Here is a 24337-nt window from a genome sequence, read left to right on the forward strand (position 1 = left end):
AATGGTTGCCCAATCTGTGAATATACTAAAAACCATTAAAGTGTGCACTTTAAATGGGTGTATTGTATGGTATGTGAATTACATCTCAATAAAGCTGTTTTTAAAAACCTAGCTTCCAATATCTTGGCATCTTGGCCTGTTTCCTCCACTACTTGCTGCAGCTAGAGCTTTTTGCAGTGGTATTTGGGAAAAGTAATGTGTGGACCTCTGGTATCTTAAGTCCTCTACTGTAAGGATATTTTCTGAGATTTCATTAAAAATTATTACTTAATTAAGCCTAGAATTGCAACCCAGTAGCTTCTCAGTAGGAATACACCATCTGTGCTGTTCTTTAGATGAGTTTATTCTAAAAGGACGTTTTATATTTCAAAGTGTGCATTGATTTAATGTATGTAGCACTGCTATATAGACTTACAGGCTGAGTTTTTAAGTTTTTAAAAATATTTTATCAAGTATATACTTTACAGCCATTGTATTTTTACTGTTTTATGAGCACTATTGACTCAAGGGGCATTAATTTTGAATGATTTTAATTTTATCCAGTTATTGCCTTAGGCTATGTTTTGTGGAATCTTGCTTTTCTATCCCTTAACAATATCTAGCAGATCTTTTAGCACTCATTACTGCGGGTCACTTTCTCATTATTAGAAGGTCAATCTGGTCCATTTTTAAATTCCCATCTTATACCTGATTTAAATCTAATATCTTCTTTCTATTCCATCAAAATGGGAGGAACATGGTCTGGTACCTCCTTTTTCCCCCTAATCAAGCCGTAACTCCTTGTGGGTGAGGGATAGGTAATAAGTGAGAACAGTGTCCCTTTACCTAATTTCCCATGGTTGTCATCTTCCTGCATCTTTGGCAAATACAGCCTTGCCATCCATGCCTTCTGGGTAACAGGTGTCAAAATGCTTCTTCACGTTGGGTAACTGGGAGAGTTCACTGCCCAGTTCCCTGATGTTGAAGACCTAGCCTAGACTCAACCCCCTTGCCCAGCCCAGCCCATTTCCCAGTAGTGTACTGGTAAATGTTTAACAAAAGGCTGGGCAGGGGTGGTATGTGTATATGTGCATACCTAAGTTTATTGTACATTTTACTGATGTAAACAATGTATAGTAAATAATTTACATCAGTAAACAATGTATAATAAATAATTTATAAATTATAAAATATACAGTCCTCTTAAATGTAAATTTCATATAGCCAGCTGATTCTTCCAGAAATGCATTGATATTTGCCAGACTCTTTCCTGTGTATTCATCCTGTGATTGCACCTGACAAATGAGTATATTTCTAACATGACTGTTGGGTGATATTGTCATTTAAGAAATAAGACAAAGTGAAACAAAGATGTCAGAGCTTGTTTTTAGTAATGTCATGAGCAACTTCTTTGCTAAATCAAATAATAGTTTTCAAATACTAGAAGAATGTGTCCTCCAATTTTTGTACTGTTAACAGTGTGAGGACTCTAAGAGATGATAGACTTTTAAGTTTAATCTGCATTATTAGCATCTTCTTTAGCACTTCCTTAAGTCTAGACAGTCAACAATAAATCAAGTCCTGATTTTGTACCATTTTTGCATTTCAAGTTGCCAACATAACTCTTAATAAATGGATAATTGGGACAAGATGCATGCTAGCACAATTTTTCCCACCATGCACATAGACAATAAAAAAGTAAGAGCATAGAGGGTAATAGTAAAATGATTAAGAAGTGATGAGTTTTTAAGTATTTTCTATGTTTGTTTTTAATATTATCTATTTAATTATAAGTTTGTATAATGTTTTAATAATGGCTCCAGAGCACCACTGCCCCTCACACACAGCATTCTTCTAAGAATCTCTTTGCTATTGGAGTCCCCTCACCTGTGTGCTCCTTTCTTTTTTTTTTTTTTTTTTTTTTTGAGACAGAGTCTTGCTCTGTCAGATAGGCTAGAATGCAGTGGCACGATCTCAGCTCACTGCAACCTCCGTTTCCCAGGCTCAAGTGATTCTCCTGCCTCAGCCTCCCGAGTAGCCAGGATTACAGGCGCGTGCCACCACGCCTGGCTAATTTTTGTATTTTTAGTAGGGGCAGGGTTTCACCATGTTGGTCAGACTGGTCTCAAACTCCTGACCTCGTGATCCGCCCATCTCGGCCTCCCAAAGTGCTGGGATTACAGGCGTGAGCCACCACGCCCAGCCCGTGCTCCCTTCTTGATAGGACACTGACAAGATAGCAAGGATCGTACAGACCACTTTTTTTTGCCACTTCCTCTCTCTACTCAGCTAGTCCAGGAGCAGGTCAGCAGGTCAGCTACCTAAGCAACTCATATCTGATTTAAATTTCCAGACAGGGATAACACTCAGGAGTCTCCTTGAAGACACTCTGAATCTTTACTAACGAATCTCTTGGTACCCTCCCGAAGTGGCTTTGAGAAAGGAAAGCCATCTGTTGGAGGGGAGGGTGTGGAGAACAGGACACCTCCACTGCCACACGAACTACACTCCCAAGGTGGTAGCTCAGTATTCCCACAAACATCCTTTCTCTTCTTTTTCATGTTTTATGATGGACTCCTGGAGCTGGCAGAGCCAGCTTATCTTAATAAGTCCTGAGGGAGATATTAATGTCTCCTTGGAATTTGGGATAGTTAATACCTCTTTTAGTATCCCTGGTTATTGATTCTGAAGCAGTAGCACATGTTGCTAGATTTAGGCAGTTTTATTTAGCATTCCCAATTTTAGATCTAGTTTGATAATGTCCATTATTTGATTTAAATCATGGAAATGATTGTTTTTCTCCCTTAATCACTACAAGTCACACACTGTTATGTCTTTTGAGGATGCTTAATCTTTCTGGTTTGGGTTAGGCCTATAATTAGTAGTCAGGTTTTTCTACCTTCCAAACTACAAAAACCCAACTTTGTCCTAATCACTTCATTTGAGACCCAGAGGAATTCCAATGTTTCTAAATCCTGATAACATTATATATGTATGTATAATTTTAATTTTTATTGTAGATTCAGGGAGTGCATATGCAGGTTACAAAGGTATATTGCGTGATGCTAAAGTTTGGGGTTCTGTTGATCGTGTCACCCAGATAGTGAACATAGTACCCAGTAGGAAGTTTCTCAGCCCTTGCCCCCTTCCCCGATTCTCACTCTCCTTTTGAAGTCCTTAGTGCCTTTTGTTCCCATCTTTACATCTGTGTGTGCCCAGGCTTAACTCCCACTTATAAGTGAGACAATGCAGTATTTGGTTTTCTGTTTCTATGTTAATTCACTTAGGATAGTGGCCTTCAGCTGCATCCATGTTGCTGCAAAGGATATGATTTTGCTCCTTTTGATTGCTGCATACTATCCCATGCTGTATATGTACCACATTTTCTTTATCCAGTCCACTGTTGATGGGCACCTAGGTTGAATTCATCCCTCTGCTTTTGTGAATAGCGCTGCAGTGAATGTACAAGTGCAAGTGTCTTTTTGGTAGAACAATCTATTTTCCTTTGGGTATATACCCAGTAATGAGACTGTTGTGTCAAATGGTAGTTTTGTTTTGATGACATTATTTAGAGGGACATGAGAGTCCTATACCCTGGGGTGAAATGCTTTAATTGCTCCAAGTATTAATCTCATCAAGATTAGGGTTCTCAAAAAAAAATTACAGAAGGAAAGGAATGAGGTACAATGAGGACTTAATTTACTAGATATCAAATCCTGCTATAAAGCTATAGTGATAAAAATCAGGAGTGAGTAAAGCAAAAGACAAATTATTCCGTTGAAAGAATAACAAGTACAGAATCAGGTCCAGATACACATAGGAAGCTTGTGTATGATAAAGTTAACATTTCACATAAAAGTTACTGTAAATATAGGAGAAAGTAAATATCCGAAGATATTTCTAAACTAGTGCAGTGAATATAGAGAGCCTTTATAAACATACATCAAACCAGAAAATATTAAAGAAAGATGGACTGCTTTGACTTCTTAAATTTTTTAAATTTATATTTGGCCAGAGACATCATAAGCTAGGTTAAAGGACAAATCATATACTGGGAGAAAATATTTTTTCCACACATAATAGATGAATCGTGTTATCTTTAGAAGTGCACTAAATTTATTTTGGCTGAGTACTAAACAGCCAGTATTAAAATCAATGAACAGCCTAAGGCAAAGCTGAATGTTCCCATCATAAAATGACCTTCTGAGATATAAGAATAAATATGAAATTTTATTTTCAAGAACTTAATGTTACAGTTTTATTATTAAAGTATCAGTATGTTTTTAAGGTTTGTCATTATGATGTACCAATATCTTTTCTCAGTGCTGCCAGCTGCTAGGTGGTTCCTCCACACTTGCAATACCTAAATAGTTGCTTGTTGTCAGCTGATTAAAAGCGTCAATTTTGTGGGCAATGTAGGCCAATATGGGTTACTATTCATGGAGATTGTGCTATTAGGTCAATAAGCTCTCCTTTTTCTTGAATAGTAACAAAAAGGTAAAGTGTTCTCTCCTCAACTCCTAGACTTAAAAACTTAGCTGATGATGACACACTGTCATTGAAACAATTTCACAAACTAAAGCTGTGTGCAATGCTTAAACAAAACACTTTGACTGAATAAAAAAAAAATGTGGTACATATATGCAATGGAGTACTATTCAACAGTAAAAAAGAATGAGATCCTATGATTTGCAACAACATGGACGGAGCTGGAGGTCATTATGTTAAGTGAAATAAGCCAGGCACAGAACGACAAGCTTCACATGTTCTCACTTATTTGTGAGCACTAAAAATTAAAACCACTGAACTCAAGAAGATAGAGAGTAGAAGAATGGTTACCAGAGGCTGGAAAGGGTAGTTGGTGTCAGAGGGAGGGAAGTGAGCACAGCTAATGGGTACAAACAGTTAGAAAGAATGAAAAAGACCTAGTGTTTGCTAGCACAACAGGGTGACTATAATAAAAAATAATTTAATTGTACATTTTAAAATAACTAAAAGAGTACAACTGGATTGTCCATAACACAAAGGATACATGCTTGAGGGGATGAATACTCCATTTGCCATGATGTGATTGTTATACATTGCATTCCCATGCCCGTATCAGAGTATCTCATGTACCCCATCAATATATACACCTACTATGTACCCACAAACATTAAAAATTATAAATTTTTATAAAGAAAGCAGTTTGCAGGCTGATCTCAGTGGCACACACCTGTAGCCCCAGCTACTTAGAAGCCTGGAGCAAAAAAGGATTGCTTGAGCCCAGGAGTTTGAGGCTATAGTACACTATAATCATGCCTGTGAATAGGCACTGCACTCCATCCTGGACAACATGATGAGACCTTGTCCCTAAGAAGGAAAACACTTTCTCAATATTTAAGAAGCAGACATAAGACTTCTGCCATTACATTTTTATTTCTAATACTTTTGCATTCACTTGCTGCTTCACACAATCACCAGATGTGCTACACTTTATGCCAGCAGCTGTTGCTTGTTACCGAGTCATTTTCTTTTGGTACAGGTTGAGTGTCCCTAATCTGGATATTGAAAATGCTCCAAAATCTGAAACTTTTTGAACACCTACATGACTCTCAAAGAAAATGCGCATTGGAGCATTTCAGAATTGGATCTTCAGATTAGGGCTACTCAGCCTGTATTAGCACCTGCAGTGGATAACATTAAAACCATGTTTGTTCCAGCAGCCTTTTAACATGTGGTGGCTGCTCTTCTCTCTCATTTTGAACACTTGTATGAATACATGTGGAGACAATGCCAGATGTTTCCTTCATATAGTATGTAGTTTGTCTTTGGCTAAAAGAGATTTTTAGTCCCAAGTTACATTCAGAATGCTTACCAATGTTTAAAAATCAGTATTCAGATACTAACAGTAAGTCCAAGTGATGATGTTATGCTTACTGTATATGATAATAACCTATATGATCTTTGATCTCTACAAGTTCAGTAAACCTGGAAGTGACATTGAATGAGGCATTTGCCTATTCAGTCTTCCAAAGGCTAAAGCAAATTTTGACCGAGTACTGAGGCCAAAGCTTAGTTATAGTGTGTTTTCAATATTTATAGTGTATAAAGTGTTCCTTCATATTAGAAAAAATGGACTAAGGACATGAACAAAATACTCACAGAAGAAATACAAATGGTGAACAAACATCAAAAAATGTTAAACTTCAGTAGGCATCAAGTTAAATACAGGTACAACGACAGATTATTTTTCTGTTAGTTTGGAAAAAAAACAAAAAAGCTGATAATGAGTTGGTGAGAATGCCCAGAAAGAGAGTAAATTGTACATACTTTTATTGAAGGGCGGTTTGGCAGCATTTACCAAACATTTAAAATGTATACAGTGGTCCAGGAATCTGCCCTCCAGAAGTACTCAAATATGTCCTCAAAGATTTATACAAGACTGTAATATAGTTCTAACAGCAAAAAATCAAAATCTAAATATGATCATAAGGGGAATGGAAAAATGAATGCTGACTCACTATGCAAAGGAATGCCTTATAGTTACTAAAACTAATGTGCTAAGTCAATATGTACTGTCTCAGAAACACAGCTACGGTATATTGTTACAGAAGAAAATGCGAGTTGCAGAATGTCTGTGCGATTTCTGTTTAAATAAATAAAATATGGAAGGATGAGAGTCAAACCATTAACTGTAGTTGCCTCAAGGTGGAAGGGGGTATTGAGTTGAAGAGAAGGTAGTATTTTTTTACTTTATACATACTTCTTTATTGTTTGAATTTATTATAATGCACATCTGTTATGTTTTAATTTTATAAAAGATTTAAATAAAACTAGGCTAGACCAAACCATTGAATAAAAGTATTATGAAAGAAACAAAAATTAATTATTTCTCTCATATTAAGACAACCCACAGATAGCCTCCAGTGACTTGGGGAGTGAAAAGAATAATATTAATCAAAGATACAGTGGAACTGCCGGAGGACAGTGGATCATAGCCTTGAAGAATCCAAGAAATGGCAAAGTGCAGGCCACAAATTCCAATAATAAAATAATTATGTTTAAAAAAACATAATTTTTAAATTATGTTTACATAATTAGAGGAGAAAAGTGAAAGAATGCTGTTAAAATCACCACCATGTCCCTATCTCTGACTTCCTAGTAATCCTTGAGTAGAGACAGGACAAACATCTATGATGCAATCTATTTATAATGCTAGTGCTGCAAAGGAACACCTGCCTTGTGGAGTGACTGTGCTATATATGGCTGTCGTTGTGTGTATACCTTATCTACTTATATTCTTCTAATCATCCATCCACCCATGCAGTAAACATGTAGGGTAAGAGGGATACAGAGATGACAGACAGTCCTGTGAGGGGAGAAACTTGTTTAGCACTGGTTCTCCAGTACCTGGAACAGAGTAGGGGCTCAATAAATATTTGTTGAATGAATGCATGGGCTCCCGTCCAGTGAGAAAACAGAAAAGTAAACAGACAGCTAAAAGGCAGTACTGGCACACCTCGTTTGACAGTGCTTTTGTGTTTCACATATACTGTTGTTATTGTTTTTTTTTTTTAACAAATTGAAGGTTAGTAGCAAGCCCGTGTCTGTCAGCCCCATTTTTCCAACAGCATGTGCTCTTTCATGTCTCTGTGTCACATTTTGGTAATTCTCACAATATTTCAAACTTTATTATTATATCCTTTATGGTGATCTGTGATCAGTGATCTCTGATGCTACTATTGTAATTGATTTGTAATGGCCTCTAAGTGTTCAGGTGAAAGGAAGAGTCAAATGTCTCTCACTTTAAATTGAAAGATGGAGATAATTAAGCTCATTGAGGAAAGCATGTCAAAAGCCAAAACAGACCAAAAGTTAGGCCTCTTGTGTCAAGCATTAGCCAGTTGTGAATGGAAAGGAAAAGTTCTTAAAGAAAATACAAAGTGCTACTTTGATGAACACAGGAATGATTTAAAAAAAAAAAAAAAAAGCAACACACCCTTATTGCTGATAGGGATTTAGTGGTCTGGATAGACAGTCAGACCAGCTACAACACTCCCTTAAGCCAAAGCCTAATCCAGCATAAGGCCCTAACTCTCTGCAATCCTGTGAAGGCCGAGAGGTGAGGAAGCTGCAGAAAAAAAGTTGGAAGCTAACAGAGGTAGGCTCATAAGGTTTTAAAAAAGAAGCCATCTCCCTAACATAAAATTGCAAGGTTGAGGGTGACCAAGGAACAAGGCAGGTGCAAGATGTAGAAGCAATTGCTGATATAGAAGCTACAGCAAGTTGTCCAGAAGATCTAGCTAAGATAATTGATGAAGGTGGCTACATTAAACAGATTTTCATTGTAGATGAAACAGCCTTCTGTTGAAAGATACCAATCTAGGACTTTTATAGCTGGAGAGAAATCAATGCCTGGCTTCACAGCTTTAAAGGACAGGCTGACTCTCTTAGTAGGGATCTAATGTAGCTGGTGACTTCAAGTTGAAGCCAATGCTCATTTACCATTTCAAAAATCCTAGGACCCTTAAAAACTTGTCTGCGCCTACTCTGCCTGTGCTCTATGAGTGGAAAAACAAAGCCTGGATGACAGCACATCTTTTTTAGTATGACGTACTGAATATTTCAAGCCCACGGTTGAGACCTACCTCTCAGAAAAAAAAAAAAAAAGATTCTTTTCAAAATACTAGTACTCAAAGATCTAATATCCAGAGTCTACAAGGAACTTAAACAAATTTACAAGAAAAAAAAATTAAAAAGTGGGCAAAGGACATGAACAGACACTTCTCAAAAGAAGACATACGTGTGGCCAATAAAAATATGAAAAAAAGCTCAAAATCACTCATTAGAGAAATGCAAATTAAACCACAATGAGATATCATCTCATGCCAGTCAGAATGTCTATTATTAACAAGTCAAAAAACAACAAATGCTGTCAACATTGCAGAGAAAAAGGAATGCATTTACACTGTGGATGGGAGTATAAATTAGTTCAACCATTGTGGAAGACAGTGTGATATTTCAGTGACCTAGAGGCAGAAATACCATTTGACCTACCAATCCCATTACTGGGTGTATACCCAAAGGAAAATAAATTATTTTGTTATTAAGATACGTGCACACATATGCTCATTGCAGTACTACTCACAATAGCAAAGACATGGAATCAACCCAAATGCTCATCAATTATAGACTGGATAAAGAAAATGTGATACGTACACACCATAGAATACTGTGCAGCCATAAAAAGGAGCAAGATCATGTCCTTTGCATGGACATGGATGGTGTTGGAAGCCATTATCCTCAGCAAACTAGCACAGAAACAAACCAAACACCACATGTTCTCACTTATAAATGGGAGCTGAATGATGACAGTACATGGAAACATGGTGAGGAACAGCACACACTGGGGCCTGTCAGAGGGGGCAGGGAAGGGGAGCATCAGGAAGAATAACTAATGGATGCTGGGATTAATACCTAGGTGATGGGATGATCTGTGCAGCAAACCACCATGGCACACGTTTACCTGTGTAACAAACTTGCACATCCTGCACATGTACCCCTGAACTTAAAAGTTAAAAAAAATTTTTTAAATACTACTACTGGTTGATAATACACCTGGTCACCCAAGAGCTCTGATAGAGATGTATGAAGAGTTGAATGTTGTTTTCATGGCTGCTAACACAGCATCCATTCTGAAGGCCATGTATCAAGGATTAATTTCAGCTTTCAAGTCTTATTATTTAAGAAAACTAGGCAGGGCATGGTGGCTCATGCCTATAATCCCAGCACTTGGGGAGGCCAAGGTAGGTGGATCCATGAGGTCAGGAGATCGAGACCTTCCTGGCTAACATGGTGAAACCCCATAAAAATACAAAAAATTAGCCGGGCATGATGGCGGGTGCCTGTAGTTCCAGCTGCTCAGGAGGCTGAGGCAGGAGAATGGCATGAACCCAGGAGGTGGAGCTTGCAGTGAGCCAAGATCGTGCCACTGCACTCCCGCCTGGGCAACAGAGCAAGACTCCATCTCAAAAAAAAAAAAAAAAAAACCTAAAAGCCTGGGTGTGGTGACTCATATCTATAATCCCAGTGCTTTGAGAGGCTAGGTGGGAGGATCACTTGAGGCCAGGAGTTTGAGACCAGCCTGGGCAACATAGCAAGACCCTTTCTCAACAACAACAGCAACAAAAATTAAAAGTTAGCCAGGCATGATGGTTTGTGTCTGTAGTCCTAACTACTTGGGAGACTGATACAGGAGGATCACTTGAGCCCAGGATCGCAAAGTTACAGTGAACTACGATCGTACCACTGCACTCCAGCCTGGGCAACAGAGCAAGACCCTGTCTCTTAAAAAAAAAAGAAAAAAGAGTACTATTTCCTAAGGCTATAGTTTCCATAGATGGCGATTCTCTGATGGATCTGACCAAGGTAAATTGAAAACCTTGTGTAAAGGATTCACCATTCTGTATGCCATTAAGAACATTTGTGATTCATGGGAGGAGGTCAGAATATCCACATTAACCAGAGTTTTGAACGAGTTGATTCCAACTCTCGTGGATGATTTGAGGGTTTCACAACTTTTATTGGAGGAAATAACTGCGGATGTAATGGAAATAGCAAGAGAACTAGAATTAGAGTAGTACCTGTAAATGTGACTGAACTGCTATAATCTTATGAACAAACTTGAACAGATGAAGAGTTGCTTATTATGGGTGAGCAAAGAAAGTGGTTTCTTAAGATGAAATCTACTGGTGAAGATTGTTTGAACCCTGAAATGACAACAAAGTTTTTAGAATATTACATATAAACTTAGCTGATAAGACAGTGGCAGGATTTAAGAGGCTTGATTCCGATTTTGAAAGAAGTTCTGTAAGTGAAATACTGTCAAACAGCAACATCACACGCACAGAGAAATCTTTCCTGAAAGGGAGAGTCGATCGATGCGGCAAACTGTATTGTTGTCTTATTGAAAGAAATTGCCATAGCCACCCCAGCCTTCAGTAACCTGATCAGTCAGCAGCCATCCACATTGAGGCAAGATCCTCCAACAGTAAAAAGATTACGACTTACTGAAGGCTCAGATGATTGTTAGCATTTTTTTAGCAATATTTTTAAGGTATGTACTTTTTTAAGGCATAATGCTATTGCACACGTAATAGACTACAGTATAAACACGCAGTGGGAAACCAAAAAATATGTGTGACTCACTTGATTGTGACATTCACTTTATTGCGGCAGTCTGTAACCAGACCTGTAACATTTCCAAGGTATGCCTGTATTTGCAGTACAATGATAGAGATATGAACAAACAAATCAGAGATGGGACACATAAGACTGCTAGGAAGCCCCTGGAAGACATCCTCAGGGAGGCTATGCTTGAACTAAATGTTGAGAAATGAGTAGAAGCCTGCCAGGTAAAAAAGTAGAAAAGGTTATCCCAGGCAGAGGAACCAACATAAGCAAACGAACATAGTCATAAAAGAGCAGGGCTTATTTTTTTATTGCATATTTTAATAACTTGATTCAGGTAATCAGATGTCCCAGAAAATGTCCCAAACTTTAAAAAATATCTTAAGTTTTAAAAATCCTTATGGTAATGTCACATAACTTCCTGTCTAACGTCAGATCTGATCATGTTAAACACGTTTTGCATATGGCAAAGGGCTTTTATTTCAGGTAAATGGTGAAATTGTTGGTCCTTTTATTATTTTTTTAATTTTTATTTATTTATTTTTGAGGTGGGGTCTCACTCTGACACCCAGGCTGGAGTGCAGTGGCACAACCATAGCTCCCCACAATCTTGAACTCCTGGACTCAAGGGATCCTCCAGAGTAGCTGGGACTATAGGCATGCACCACCACACCCAGCTAATTTTTAAAAATGTATGTAGAGGCGGGGTCTCGCTATATTGATCAGGTTCATCTTAAACTCCTGGCATCCTCGAGCAGGGCTTATTTAAAAAGCTGAAAGTCATTTATTATGGTTAAAGCATGAGGGGAGGAGGCTAGAAAGATAAAGTCTGGATCACGGAAGACCTTGGGAGCCATGCTGAGTTTGGATTTTATCTGAAGAGAATGTCTTTAAGAAGACAATCAGGTATATATTCTTAAAAGATGCACACAAATACATATTTGTCTTCAATTTGTATATGCTTTACAAGGATTAATTCACTTAATTCTCATAACAAACTATGAAGTGTAGGTACCATTATTCTCCCCATTTTGCAGTTGAGGAAACTGAGGCACAGTAATTTCCCAAGGTGACCTGACTCCGTGGTGGAACTAAGTTAAAAACCCAGACATTCTGGATCCAATGCCCATGGCCTTTTCCACTACGCTATACTATCTTTGTGTTTCTTCAAGATGTGTATGTTTTCTTATGAAAGGGGAATAAAAAAATTTTTCGTGTAATTTCTTCCATACCACCTACCAACCAAGATAGAATGTTCTTTGGTCTTGCAAATAGAGTCATTCAGCAGTTCAGCAGTCTGCCTGTCTTTTCTCCATTTCCTCAGGATTCACTTTCCTCTTACCACTTAGCTGCTGCTTATCCCTTTTAGTCTGGATTTTTTGTTTTAGTTTCAGGGGTACATGTGCAGATTTATTATATCGGTCAATTGCGTGTCACAGGGGTTTGATATACAGTTTGTTTTGTCACCCAGGTAATAAGCATAGGTAGTTTTTCTATCCTCACCCTTCTCCCACCCTCCACCCTCAAGTAGGCCATGGTATCTGTTGTTTGCTTCTTTGTGTCCATGGGTACTGAATGTTTAGCTCCCACTTATAAGTGAGAACATGCAGTATTTTGTTTTCTGTTCCTGTGTTTGCTTAAGATGATGGCCTCCAGCTCTATCCATGTTGCTGCAAAGGACATGATCTCATTCTTTTTTATGGCTGCATAACATTCTATTGTGTATATATACCACGGTTTTTTCCTTTATCTAGATAGTCTACCATTGATGGGCATTTAGGTTGATTCCATGTCTTTGCTGATGTGAATAGGGCCATGGTGAACATACACATACATGTTTCTTTATGATAGAAATATTCCTTTGGATATACCCCATAATGGGATTGCTGGGTCAAATGGTAATTCTGCTTTGAGTTATTTGAGAAATCACCACACTGCTTTCCGCAGTGGTTTGTGGAAACGCTTTACACTCCCACCAGCAGTGTATAAGCATTCACTTTCTTCATAACCTTTCCAGCATCTGTTATTTTTTGACGTTTTAATAATGGTCATTCTGACTGGTATGTGATGATATCTCATTTTGGTTTTGATTTGCATTTCTTTAATGATCAGTGATCATTTTTTCATATGCTTGTTGGCCACATATATGCCTTCTTTTGAGAAATGTCTGTTCATGTCCTTTGCCCACCTTTTAATGGGGTTCGTTTTTTGCTTGTAAATTTAAGTTCCATGTAGACTCTGGATATTAGACCTTTGTTAGATGCATAGTTTGCAGATATTTTCTCCCATGCTGTAGAGTGTCCGTTTATTCTGTTGATTGTGTGTGTGTGTGTGTGTGTGTGTGTGTGTGTGTGTGTGTGTGTGGTGTGTTTGTTTGCTGTGCAGACTCTCTTTCATTTAATTAGATCCCATTTGTCAATTTTTGTTTTTGTCGTAGTTGCTTTTGGAGTCTTCATCGTGGAATTTTTGCCAGGGCCTGTGTCCAGAATGGTATTTCCTAAGTTATCTTCCAGGGTTTTCATAGTTTTAGGTTTTACATTTAAGTCTTTAATCCATCTTGAGTTGATTTTTGGATGTGGTGTAAGGAAGGGGTCCAATTTCAATCTTCTGCATATGGCTAGCCAGTTAGCCCAGCACCATTTATTGAATAGGGAGTCCTTTCCCCATTGCTTATTTTTGTCAGCTTTGTCAAAGATCAGATGGTCGTAAATATGTGGCATTATTTCTGGGTTCTTTATTTTGTTCCACTAGTCTATGTGTCTGTTTTTGTACCAGCATCATGCTGTTTTGGTTACTATAGCCTTGTAGTATGCTTTGAAGTCAGGTCATGTGATGCTTCCACCTTTGTTCTTTTTGCTTAGCATTGCTTTGGCTATTCAGGCTCTTTTTTGGTTCCATATGAATTTTAAAATAGTTTTTTCTAGTTCTGTGAAGAATGTCATTGGTAGTTTGATAGAAATAGCATTGCACCTGTAAATTGCTTTGGGCAGTATGGCCATTTTAACAATCTTCTTCCTTTCCATGAGCTTGGAATGTTTTTCCATTTGTTTGTGTCACCTCTGATTTCTTTGAGCAGTGATTTGTAATTCTCATTATAAAGATCTTTCACCTCCCTGGTTAGCTGTATTTTATTTTCTTTGTGGCTATTGTGAATGGGATTGTGTTCATGTTTTGGCTCTCAGCCTGTATGATGTTGATGCATAGAAATGCTACTGATTTTTGTGCATTGATTTTGTATCCTGACACTTTGCTGAAGTTGTTTATCAGGTCAGGGAGCTTTGGGGCAGAGACAGTGGGGTTTTCTAGGTATAGAATCATATCGTCTACAAACAGGGATAGTTTGACTTCCTCCCTTCCTATTCGAATGCATTTTATTTCCTTCTCTTGCCTGATTGCTCTGGCTAAGAATTCCAGTGTAATATTGACTAGGAGTAGTGAGAGAGGGCATCCTTGTTTTGTTCTGGATTTCAAAGGGGTATGCTTCTAATGTTTGCTCATTTAGTGTGATGTTGGCTGTGGGTCTTTCATAGAGGGCTCTTATTATTTTGAAGTATGTTCCTTCAGTGCCTAGTTTGTTGAGGGTTTTTAACATGATGATATGTTGAATTTTAAAAGCCTTTTCTGCATCTGTTGAGATGATCACGTGGTTTTTTGTTTGCGTTGTTTATGTGATGAATCACATTTGTTGATTTGCGTATGTTGAACCAACCTTGCATCCCAAAGTTAAAGTCTACTTGATCATGGTGGATTTGCTTTTTTGTATGCTGCTGGATTTGGTTTGCTAGTATTTTGTTGAGGATTTTTGCATCTACATCCATCAATCCCTTTTAGTCTTGTTCCCTGTCTCTGTCCTCCCTTTTCTAGGTGGGACTATAAACCCTTTGGCTTCCAAGGTACCCAGTGTAGCTCCATCCATTAAAGAGGCAAGGTGGGAGTTGTCTGAGCCTTTTTCCTCTAGAATCAAAGGTGCACATACCACAAATCTCAAAAAATGCGAAGAGGTAGATTACGCAATATGACAATCTTTTTTTTTTTTTTTCTGGAAAGACGGTCTCGCTCTTTCTCCCAGCTGGAGTACAGTGGCGCAATCATGGCTCACTGTAATCACGACCCCCTGGGCTCTAGTGAACCTCCTACCTCAGCCTCCCAAGAAGCTGGGACCACAGGTACATGCCACCACACCCAGCTATTTTTTGGGTTTTTTGTGTTTTTTTGTAGAGATGGGTTCTCACTGTGTTGCCCAGGCTTGGTCTCAAACTCCTCGGCTCAGGCCATCCTCCTGCCTCAACCTCCCAAAGTGCTGAGATTACAGGCATGAGCCGCTGTGCCCAGTCAGTATGACAGTCTTTCACTCGCTTGCAAATAATAGTGATTGTTAGTTCATAGGTATGTACTCTTTGCTTCTAAATTGTGTAGGGAGACAGAGGTGAGATAGAGGAAGTAGAGGTGAGTAAGAAGAAGGCATGTTCCCCTTCATCAGTGATCTTGCAGTCTTACGCTTTCATTCAGGTTACTATTTTATGACTGGTATTTTGTCAACAAAAATGCCATGATGCTGGCTTGGAGCAGCGGCTCATCCTGTAATCGCACCACTTTTGGAGGCCAAGGTGGGAGGACACTTGAAGCTAGGAATTTAAGACCAGCCTGGGCAACATCTGCCGTCTCTACCAAAAAAAATAAATCAATAAACTGGACATGCTCCTGTGTGCCTGTAGTCCCAGCTACTCAAGAAGTTGAGGCAGGAGGATTGCTTGAGCCCAGGGGTCAAGGCTGCAGTGAGCTATGATCCCACCACTGCACTCCAGCCAGGGCAACAGAGTGAGACCCTGTCTCAAAAAAAAAAAAAAAAAAAGACATGATTTTTATTGAACAGATGAGGAAATGTGATTTAGAGGAAAGCTTTGTATACCTAACTTCCATCTCTATGATATTCTGTTAACCACACTGTAGATCCTATACTTCTGCCTCAGGAAACCTCTAATACATGCCATACTGGTGTTTGGGAGAATTAAGTACTTAAAGTCATCTAACTCTGTTCTGCATAAGTCTGAACATGCTCCTGTTTTCAAAAGTGTAAATAATTATTGAACAAAAACAGAAAATGTGGGAGGCTTTGATTTCAATTTACTTATCTACTGATAAATTTTGTGGCTTTTCTTTAGTAAAAATGAGGAAAACTGACAGATGATAATCTCAAATATTAATAAAAATTTGGGAAAATAGTAACAATCTAGAAACCCAAAATGATGGGAAATATTTTCTTCTTGTTAGAGAAATAGGGTACAGTAATTTATGTTTGGAGCCGGGCTTGGATGGCAGAGTGAAACCCTGTCTCAACAACAACAAAAAAATTATTTGGTTGATAACATGGTTTTTTTTTTTATTACCTTTTAGTGTTGCTAGATTCATTACTTTTATTTACCATTTATTAAGTTTAACATTCTGCTAAGAAACAGTATTTTCAGACTTTCACATTGAAAAGTCCTTCCTTAATTAAGCATATACAATTTACCATTTTCAGCAGAGATCCATTTTCACAACTAGCTCTTCAGGATTATTCCACTGAGCTGAATCTTTATGTGCAGCATATGAAAAAGTAGTTTGTAGCCTTTTTCTCCTTTCATGAAATATTAGCTTAAACATCAGCACTGCTACTGGGGGTAATATTCAGAAAATCATAGGGACATGTAAATTGATATTAGAAGATAGTTACTATGTTGAATAGAATTTTAAGTGAACATCAAATACTAATTGTTAGTGGTCTTTTTTATTTTTTTAGAAACAGAGTCTTGCTCTGTCACCCAGGCTGGAGTGTGGTGGCATGATCACAGCTCACTGTAGTCTTAAACTTCTGGGCTCAAGCGATCCTCCCACCTCAGCCTCTCAAGTAGGCTGGACTACAGGGGCACACCACCACACCTGGCTAATTTTTGTTATTTTTTTGTGGAGTTGGGGGTCTCAGTGTGTTGCCCAGGCTGGTCTTGAACTCCTGGCCTCAAGCTGTCCTCCACCCTCAGACTCCCAAAGTGCTGGGATTACAGACGTGAGCCATCTGACCCAGCCAATAACATGATTTTTTTAATTCCTTCATTGTATATTTTTACTTTATCCTTTCATTTTATACTTTAAACAAATTTAAGATTTGTATAACTTCCAAAGATGCATGCATGGTAATGGTCCTCACATCGTTGTTTTTAAAACAAAAGTTGGAGAGTACCCAAACATCTAAAAACAGGAAATTCGTTCTTAATTCAGGTATTAGAAATGATGAAGTAGATCTACAATTATCTATGTAAAAAGTTATTTACCATGTCGGTATAAAAATCATAGTTATTTTTTAAAAGATTACAAAAGCAGACTATAAATTAATCCCTTTTTTTTTTTACATCATGTGATTAGAAGTGTAGGAAGAAAACATACCACGATGTTAACAGTAGTTTTCTTTGCGTGGATTTATACACGAGATGGTCTTTACTTTCAACTTTCTGTCTTGCATATTGTCTGAGGTGGTTTTCTAAATTATTATTAATTACTGTTTTATAGTTAGTGTGTATAATTTTACAGGTGGAAAAAAATTTTTTAATCAAATTTGAAAACGTAAAAGAACCTTGAAAGCAATTAAATGTTAAGCATGCAAAAAAAAAGTTTGCACAACACACGCTAATTGTTACCAGCACTCTAACTTGTTTTTAATTGTTTCTCCTTTTGCCTGTACTGAAATACTATTAACAGTTGATATGACACATTTTCCCACCCCACAGCTTCTTGTTCCCTTTATTCTTCATTTGTTTCCCTCCACCCCCTTTGAGCTGAAGTGGCAGACCTGTCTTATTCCCAGTGTGTACACTCTGGATGTGGGTACAGTTTGAGGTGGAACATATAAGTCAGTGTCATTCTTCTGACATTGAGCCTTACCTTCATCAGTAAGTTAGAATGGATCTTCAGTGTGTTTCACTAATATAAGTTCTATTTAATTAAACACCTATCTTGAGTGATACAGACTTAAACTATTAAGGATGCCCACGTTTCACCCTACTCTTTGCATTCTAGAATGCCAGGAATCAGAACAAGATTACTTTTTTTGAAGGTAGAGAAATGTGACTCAGATTTCACTTTGGCCCCTATTACTCTAATGTCATTACTTAAGCTCAAGTGAAAGGCTACATTTTTAAAAAAGTATCCTGGCCAATTGCCAGATATTTTGTGTCTGTATTTGGTATTGCTGGTTTAAATCTTGTTGAATCTTGACTGGACTGGGTGAAATGGTAGAGTTTTCGTTTCAACATCTGAGAAAATGAAGAAGAATCACAAAGAGTAGGCAGAGAGGCAAACGTTTTGAACAAACCCACATACTAAGTAGTCTACTAATTGTGATATAAGTGAATGTAGGAAACTGGCTTCTCCCTGGAATAATTATTACAAGATTTACACAATTCCAGGAAAACTTAAGCAAGTCTTATTGAGCAGGCTTTCAAAGGCTTTGTTATCATGAGCTTCAGCAGATAGGTTAAAACGTGATGTTTCTATTATACCTTTCATATTGAAAACATATGACCATGAGTGCCTTACAAGGTTAGTCTCAGGATCTTCCCAAGTTGCCGGTGGTGTTGGGCCACAGACATAGTTCCATATTCTCTAGTATTTTTTTCCTACTAAACATTAGCTTTTGATGATTTTTCTCATTTTCCCTATTGGATCCTCCTTACCTGACTGCTCTAATACACCCAAATTCCCAATACCAAAAATAGGGGAAATATAAATCGGGGAAAGAGTGAAATTAGAGAATTGGAGGGAAAAGAGTAGAATCTGGGATCTTTAGGAACCTAAGTTACTTTTTTTTTAATTGCTTTGCTTTTTGTGTTTTTTTTTGTTTTGTTTTGTTTTGTTTTGTCTTTTTTTTAAAGAGGGTCTCACTCTGTCACCCAGGCTGGTATGTGGTGGCACGATCATAGCTCACTACAGACTCAAACTCCTGGACTCAAGCGATCCTGCTGCCTCAGCCTCTTAAAGTGCTAGTATTACAAGCATGAGCCACCGTGCCCCAATTTTTTAAATTAAACGTTGACCCAATCAATATTCTGGATAGAGAGCTATCTCCCAGCACCCTGTAGTTAAGAGGGTGAACTCTGGCTCCAAGCCCTGCTCCACCCCTTTCTCCACGTTGGGCAAGAGACTCAGCCTCCTTATGCTCCAATTTCCTCCTGTGTCAGCTCCTTAGAAATCCATGTCATTAACATATATTAGAGTTTTAGGACATGGTTAGTCATGGTGAGTGTTAGCTATTATTAACATCTATTAGTATTTTTGTAATAATGAGCTATGTAGGTTGGATGTTACCAAATTTTGAGGAAGAAGTGGACCATCTCTCCCCTCTTTTGACTGTCCAGCTCAGACTCTGACGTCTCCTCAGATAAGGTAATCTGGCAGGAGAATGCCACCTGCCTGTGGTGCTAGCCTAGGGTAAGGAGTTGTCCAGACCGCCAAACTTCTTCCCAAGAGAGCTCATCAAGAGCCCAGGAGTCCCCTGCCCACAGCCCACCTGCATTTTCTCCGTGAAATATCTACTTGAAGACAGGCATCTCACACCTGTAATCCCAGCACTTTGGGAGGCTGAGGCAGGAGGATAACTTGAGCCCAGGAGTTTGAGACTATCCTGGACAACATAGTGAGACCCCCAAAATTACAAAAAAAAATTTGAAAATTAGCCAGGTGTTGTTGCACACACCTGTGGTCCCAGCTACTCAGGAGGCTGAGGCAGGAGGAGGATTGCTTGATCCCAGGAGGTCAAGGCTACAGTGAGCTGTGATCATGCCACTGCACTCTAGCCTGGGTGACAGAGCAACACCCTGTCTCAAAAGAAAAAAAAAAACCAATACGAGGGGAGCAAGGTGAGAAGTATGTGGTGGGTACAGGGAAAGAGAATAAGACTTGTCAAGAAATATGACAAGAGCTATCAGTAAAATACAGATAGGTGACTCTTGGGGCAGCTGGTGTGAAATGTAGTCTGTCAGCAGCAGGTGACTGGCTCAGCCGCAGCAATGGTGGTCCAGGTTAGAACAGCAGCTTCTCATCTCCTACCCTCCCACTCCTTGCCAGCTTTCTGAACACTTCTTCCCCCACAGTGCTGGTATTTACTGACTCCCAACTCTGCTTTCCTTGCAGCTGACCCTCTGGTGGGCAGCATCGCCACACAGTACATGACCAACAGAGCAGAGCATGACCGGATGGCCAGACAGTGGACCAAGCGGTACGCCACATAGGGGCCTGCTGCCTGCCACCCCGCGGGACCTGTGCAAGCACATTCACCAAGTGCATCGGTAGCCCTGCCCACCCCTCCAGACCTCGGTTCTTATTTTCCTATTTTTATTAAATTTGGAACCATTTTGTGATGGTATGTTGTCCATCTTCCCATCCCAGTTCTTCCTGCCCCCCTTCCTCTCTCCCACGCTCTCTTTTTTCTCTCATTTTATTCCCTTGTTGATTTCTGTTAACTTGAAAGATTTGGGATTTTTTCCCACCTCATCATAGATGGGAACTTTTGTTTTCAGTGCAAACAATGTTGGAGCTGTAATAGTAAGAGCTTTCTTACAAAGCTTTGTATTACTGTGTGGTTTTGTTTTTTTTGTTGTTGTTTATTTGATTTTGATTTTTTTTTCTTTTATGTGATCTTTGGGAAAACACATTCAGAATTATATCTCGTTTCTACTTAAATGTAGTGCTTAGGGTTAATTTTTTGTACTGAAGTCTTTATTGGTGGGTGCATGCTACTGGGAACAAGTTTTTGTACAAAAGCTTCAATCAGAATCACTGTGCATTACTGAGACTCTGTTTATCACTAGCCTTCTGTCCCTCACGCAGAAGACTGTTGGATTGAACAAAATAATATGTATTTTGATTTACTTAAAGTGCTTGTAAATTTCTTAGGGACCTGCCACTTTTGACTGTGGATCAGTTGATGTACACTTGTATTATTAAAGCACTCAATAAATCACTGTGGCTGATAAATGCACTTCTGGTAACCCGACATTTGCTTTGTGTCCTGGTGACCGCTGTAGCCCTACGTGCAGTGAGGCTTGTCTAATTCAATTACAGGTTCAAGTGTATTTTTCATCTCAAACCTCTAATATTTCTTTGGAGTTGAGTTGCTTAGCATGTGGAATTTCTCCAGCTGTCAGTAGCCTGATGATTTTATGGTTGTTATAGTAAATTGCTATCATTTTACATATTGACTGGGCATTCTTTCTGTTACTACCTTCTTTATCAACAATTAAAATATGTAACTCCAAAAATAGCCTTCTTGTGAAAGTGAAGTCTGAGCTAATCATTGTGTTCAGCCACTTTCAACTTTATTTCTCTCAAAATTGTTACAGTGATTGCCCTCAAGCTTTGTATTGTTCATTTTTGTTGTTGTTGTTGCTGCTGCTGTTTTTTCTCCATGATTTTAGCAAAAGAAGTAAACTCAACTGTATTGGTCATGGTCAGCCCATTCAATGACAAGGGTGTCTGTCTGGCTTCACCTTCAGGCTATTTTAGTGTGCAGCTATAGGAGGCAGAGGAAACGTGGGTGGTGTAGTTTCTAAAGCACGCTGACTTGCTGATTGATAATTCAGGGTTATTAGTGTAACAAAGCGTAGTGGAAACTCCTACTCCTGCTGCACCATACAGTTACAGACCCTACCATACTCTTGGTCTCATTTAAGGAACCATTAACACCTTCACTGCTGAAAAGTAGGATTTATAAACATAAGTCATCCACCTCTAAATATTTTAACATTTAAAATGCCTGATTCAAAAGATACAGTGTTTGTTGTTTTTAACTAGTTAAAAATAAATCCTAAGAAAATATATTTAAATATTGCAAATGCCACTTCTAAACCAAAATACCTGAGAATATTTTTTGTCTTTTTAATAACGATTTTACCATTCATTTTATTTAAAAACATTTCTCAGCATAGCAGGGCACTGTATGGTCTCTGATGCACTACTCAACCCTCTAGTTGTAGCAGAGGGAGCCACAGACAGTACATAAATGCATTGGGTGGAGCTATATTCCAGTGAAACTTTATTTACCACCATAGGCATGGGATTTGGCCCATGGGTTGTAGTTTGCCAATCCCTGACACAGACCAACATAGACTGGGGGCTGGATGAAAAACAAATAACGATGTGTCATTTCTTTCTTTAACATAAAATAAATTCAATATGATACAACACTGATTTTTAGAAAGTTGCTCAGAATGTTTAATTGCCTACAGTTTCTCACCACAAAGTTTTTTATTTTTACTTCAGATTTTAAAATTCAGCACTAAAGGCATTGAACCATTGAAAATAAAATTTTATTAAACTGCTTTTTTCCCCTACTTTTGGCTGATTAAACCAGACCCATAATACTAATACTTCAAAGACAATCTTTATAGGCAGTTTTTAAATTAAATTTTTTTTTTTTTGGGTCTGTAGCAACAAGGTCTCACTGTGTTGCCCAGGCTGGTCTCAAACTCCTGGCCTCAAATGATCCTCTCACCACAGCCTCCAAAACTGCTAGGATTATATAGGCTTGAGCCACTGTAGCCAGCCAACACACATTTTAAGTGATAAATATATTACATTGCACATTTTACATCTACTTGTACATCAGACCATTTAAAAATGTGTTATTAGGCCAGGCTTGGTGGCTCACACCTGTAATCCTAGCACTTTGGGACGCCGAGGTAGAGATTGCTTGAGCCCAGGATTTCGAGACCAGCCTAAGCAACATGACAAAACCCAGGCTCTACAAAAAAATACAAAAATGAGCTGGGCATGGTGGTGCACGCCTGTAGTCCCCGCCAATCGGGAGGCTTAGGTCAGAGGATCACCTGAACCCGGGAAGTCGAGGCTGCAGCGAGCCATAATTGTGCCAGTGCACCCCAGCCTGGGCAACAGAGCAAGACCCTGTCTCAAAAACAAAACAAAATTTGTGATATTTAGGAACCAAAGATTACAACAACTCTAGTAGGAATTCTAGTCACTGACCTGTTTGTTTTCCTGTGACCCATTTTTAGGTTTAATGCCCATCTGTGATATGAAGAGGCTGTAAAACTTCTCTCCCCAACTTTATGATTTATTCATACTTCATGACAAATGTACACAGCCCTCAACATGTAAAAGCTAGAGAAACTCCAGAGAAACCAACAAACTTAGTAGAGCTGAAGTCTAGATTTCAAATAACATGGTAATTTTACTTGAAATCTGTAATTGCAGCAGGCAATACAATTCCAATAAAATCTTAAAAATGCATGTAAAATAAGATTTAAGAGTAATTTGACACTCAGTAAACAAAATTGTTTAGCTTAAAAATACAGGGATAACATTTCTAAAATTTAGGAATTATTTTGTACCATAATAATGCTGAATTTTTCACACTAGTTACTGCTAGATATAGTATTTGTAGCTATGTTAGATAAAATGTTGGCAGATCCTTGACTGAGGCAAGACCATTGGTTATTGAGGAAATGGTTTGAGATTATATTTGTTGATCTTAAATCATTCAAAAGGTTGTATCCTTAATTTGTCATCAAGCTGCAAATAAGTGGAACATTTTTATCTGTTCTACAGGAATCCACTGATGATAGCAACTGCAGAAGTAGTCAGTCTTTTCTTCTTATTCCAAGATTAGGAAGTAAACATAGAAGTTCATCACGTAAACTTATTTAGGAATTAAAAAGAAAGGAAATAATATGTATTCAGGATGTACTATACCAGGCTATAATAAGTCATCTAATAAAAGCTCAGCCTACCTTTTAAGGGTGTAGGTGGCCCTCAGTCACAAAAAGCTAACCAGGTGCCAAAGCGAGATTCCCATTCAAGCATGTGACACCAGAGCCCTTACTGTCAACTACAAAACCACATACACCTTTCCTTTGACTATGAGGGCATACCATAAAAATGAATTGGCATAATTCAGTCTTAGAGTCAAGGAGGAGCACAATTCCTAGGTGGTGGGGTTTTGCCATCTTCAAAAAATGGGGGAAAAAAATGTTGAAGAAAATGTGGACTTGATATTAGATGGGAGACCAAACAGGAGGGACCAGCATTCTAATCTTAGAGGTACTGCATGCAGATTTGATCAGCCATGGGGAAACAGGTCAGTTGGAAAACCCCTGAACTTCTCTGCATCTCAGTACTGCAATAAGAGGGGTGTTAATTA

At 38.5% G+C, this 24337-nt stretch overlaps 1 protein-coding gene across 4 annotated transcripts in view; it reads left to right on the top strand.

Moving 5' to 3' along the window:
* Positions 1–21160, top strand: part of UBE2E2 (ubiquitin conjugating enzyme E2 E2) — a 392844-nt gene extending 371684 nt beyond the window's left edge. For all 4 annotated transcript variants that reach the window (XR_010155519.1, XR_010155517.1, XM_530592.9 and 1 more), the window contains one exon: positions 20314–21160. Coding sequence is in view for 2 of the 4 variants with exons in the window: in XM_530592.9 (XP_530592.2) it covers positions 20314–20411 (98 nt within the window). In the remaining 2 variants the exon portion in view is untranslated. The remainder of the gene's footprint in view (positions 1–20313) is intronic.
* The last annotated feature ends 3177 nt before the right edge of the window (positions 21161–24337 follow it).

The sequence above is a fragment of the Pan troglodytes genome, chromosome 2 (assembly GCF_028858775.2).
Source record: "Pan troglodytes isolate AG18354 chromosome 2, NHGRI_mPanTro3-v2.0_pri, whole genome shotgun sequence".
NCBI classification, from domain to species: domain Eukaryota; kingdom Metazoa; phylum Chordata; class Mammalia; order Primates; family Hominidae; genus Pan; species Pan troglodytes.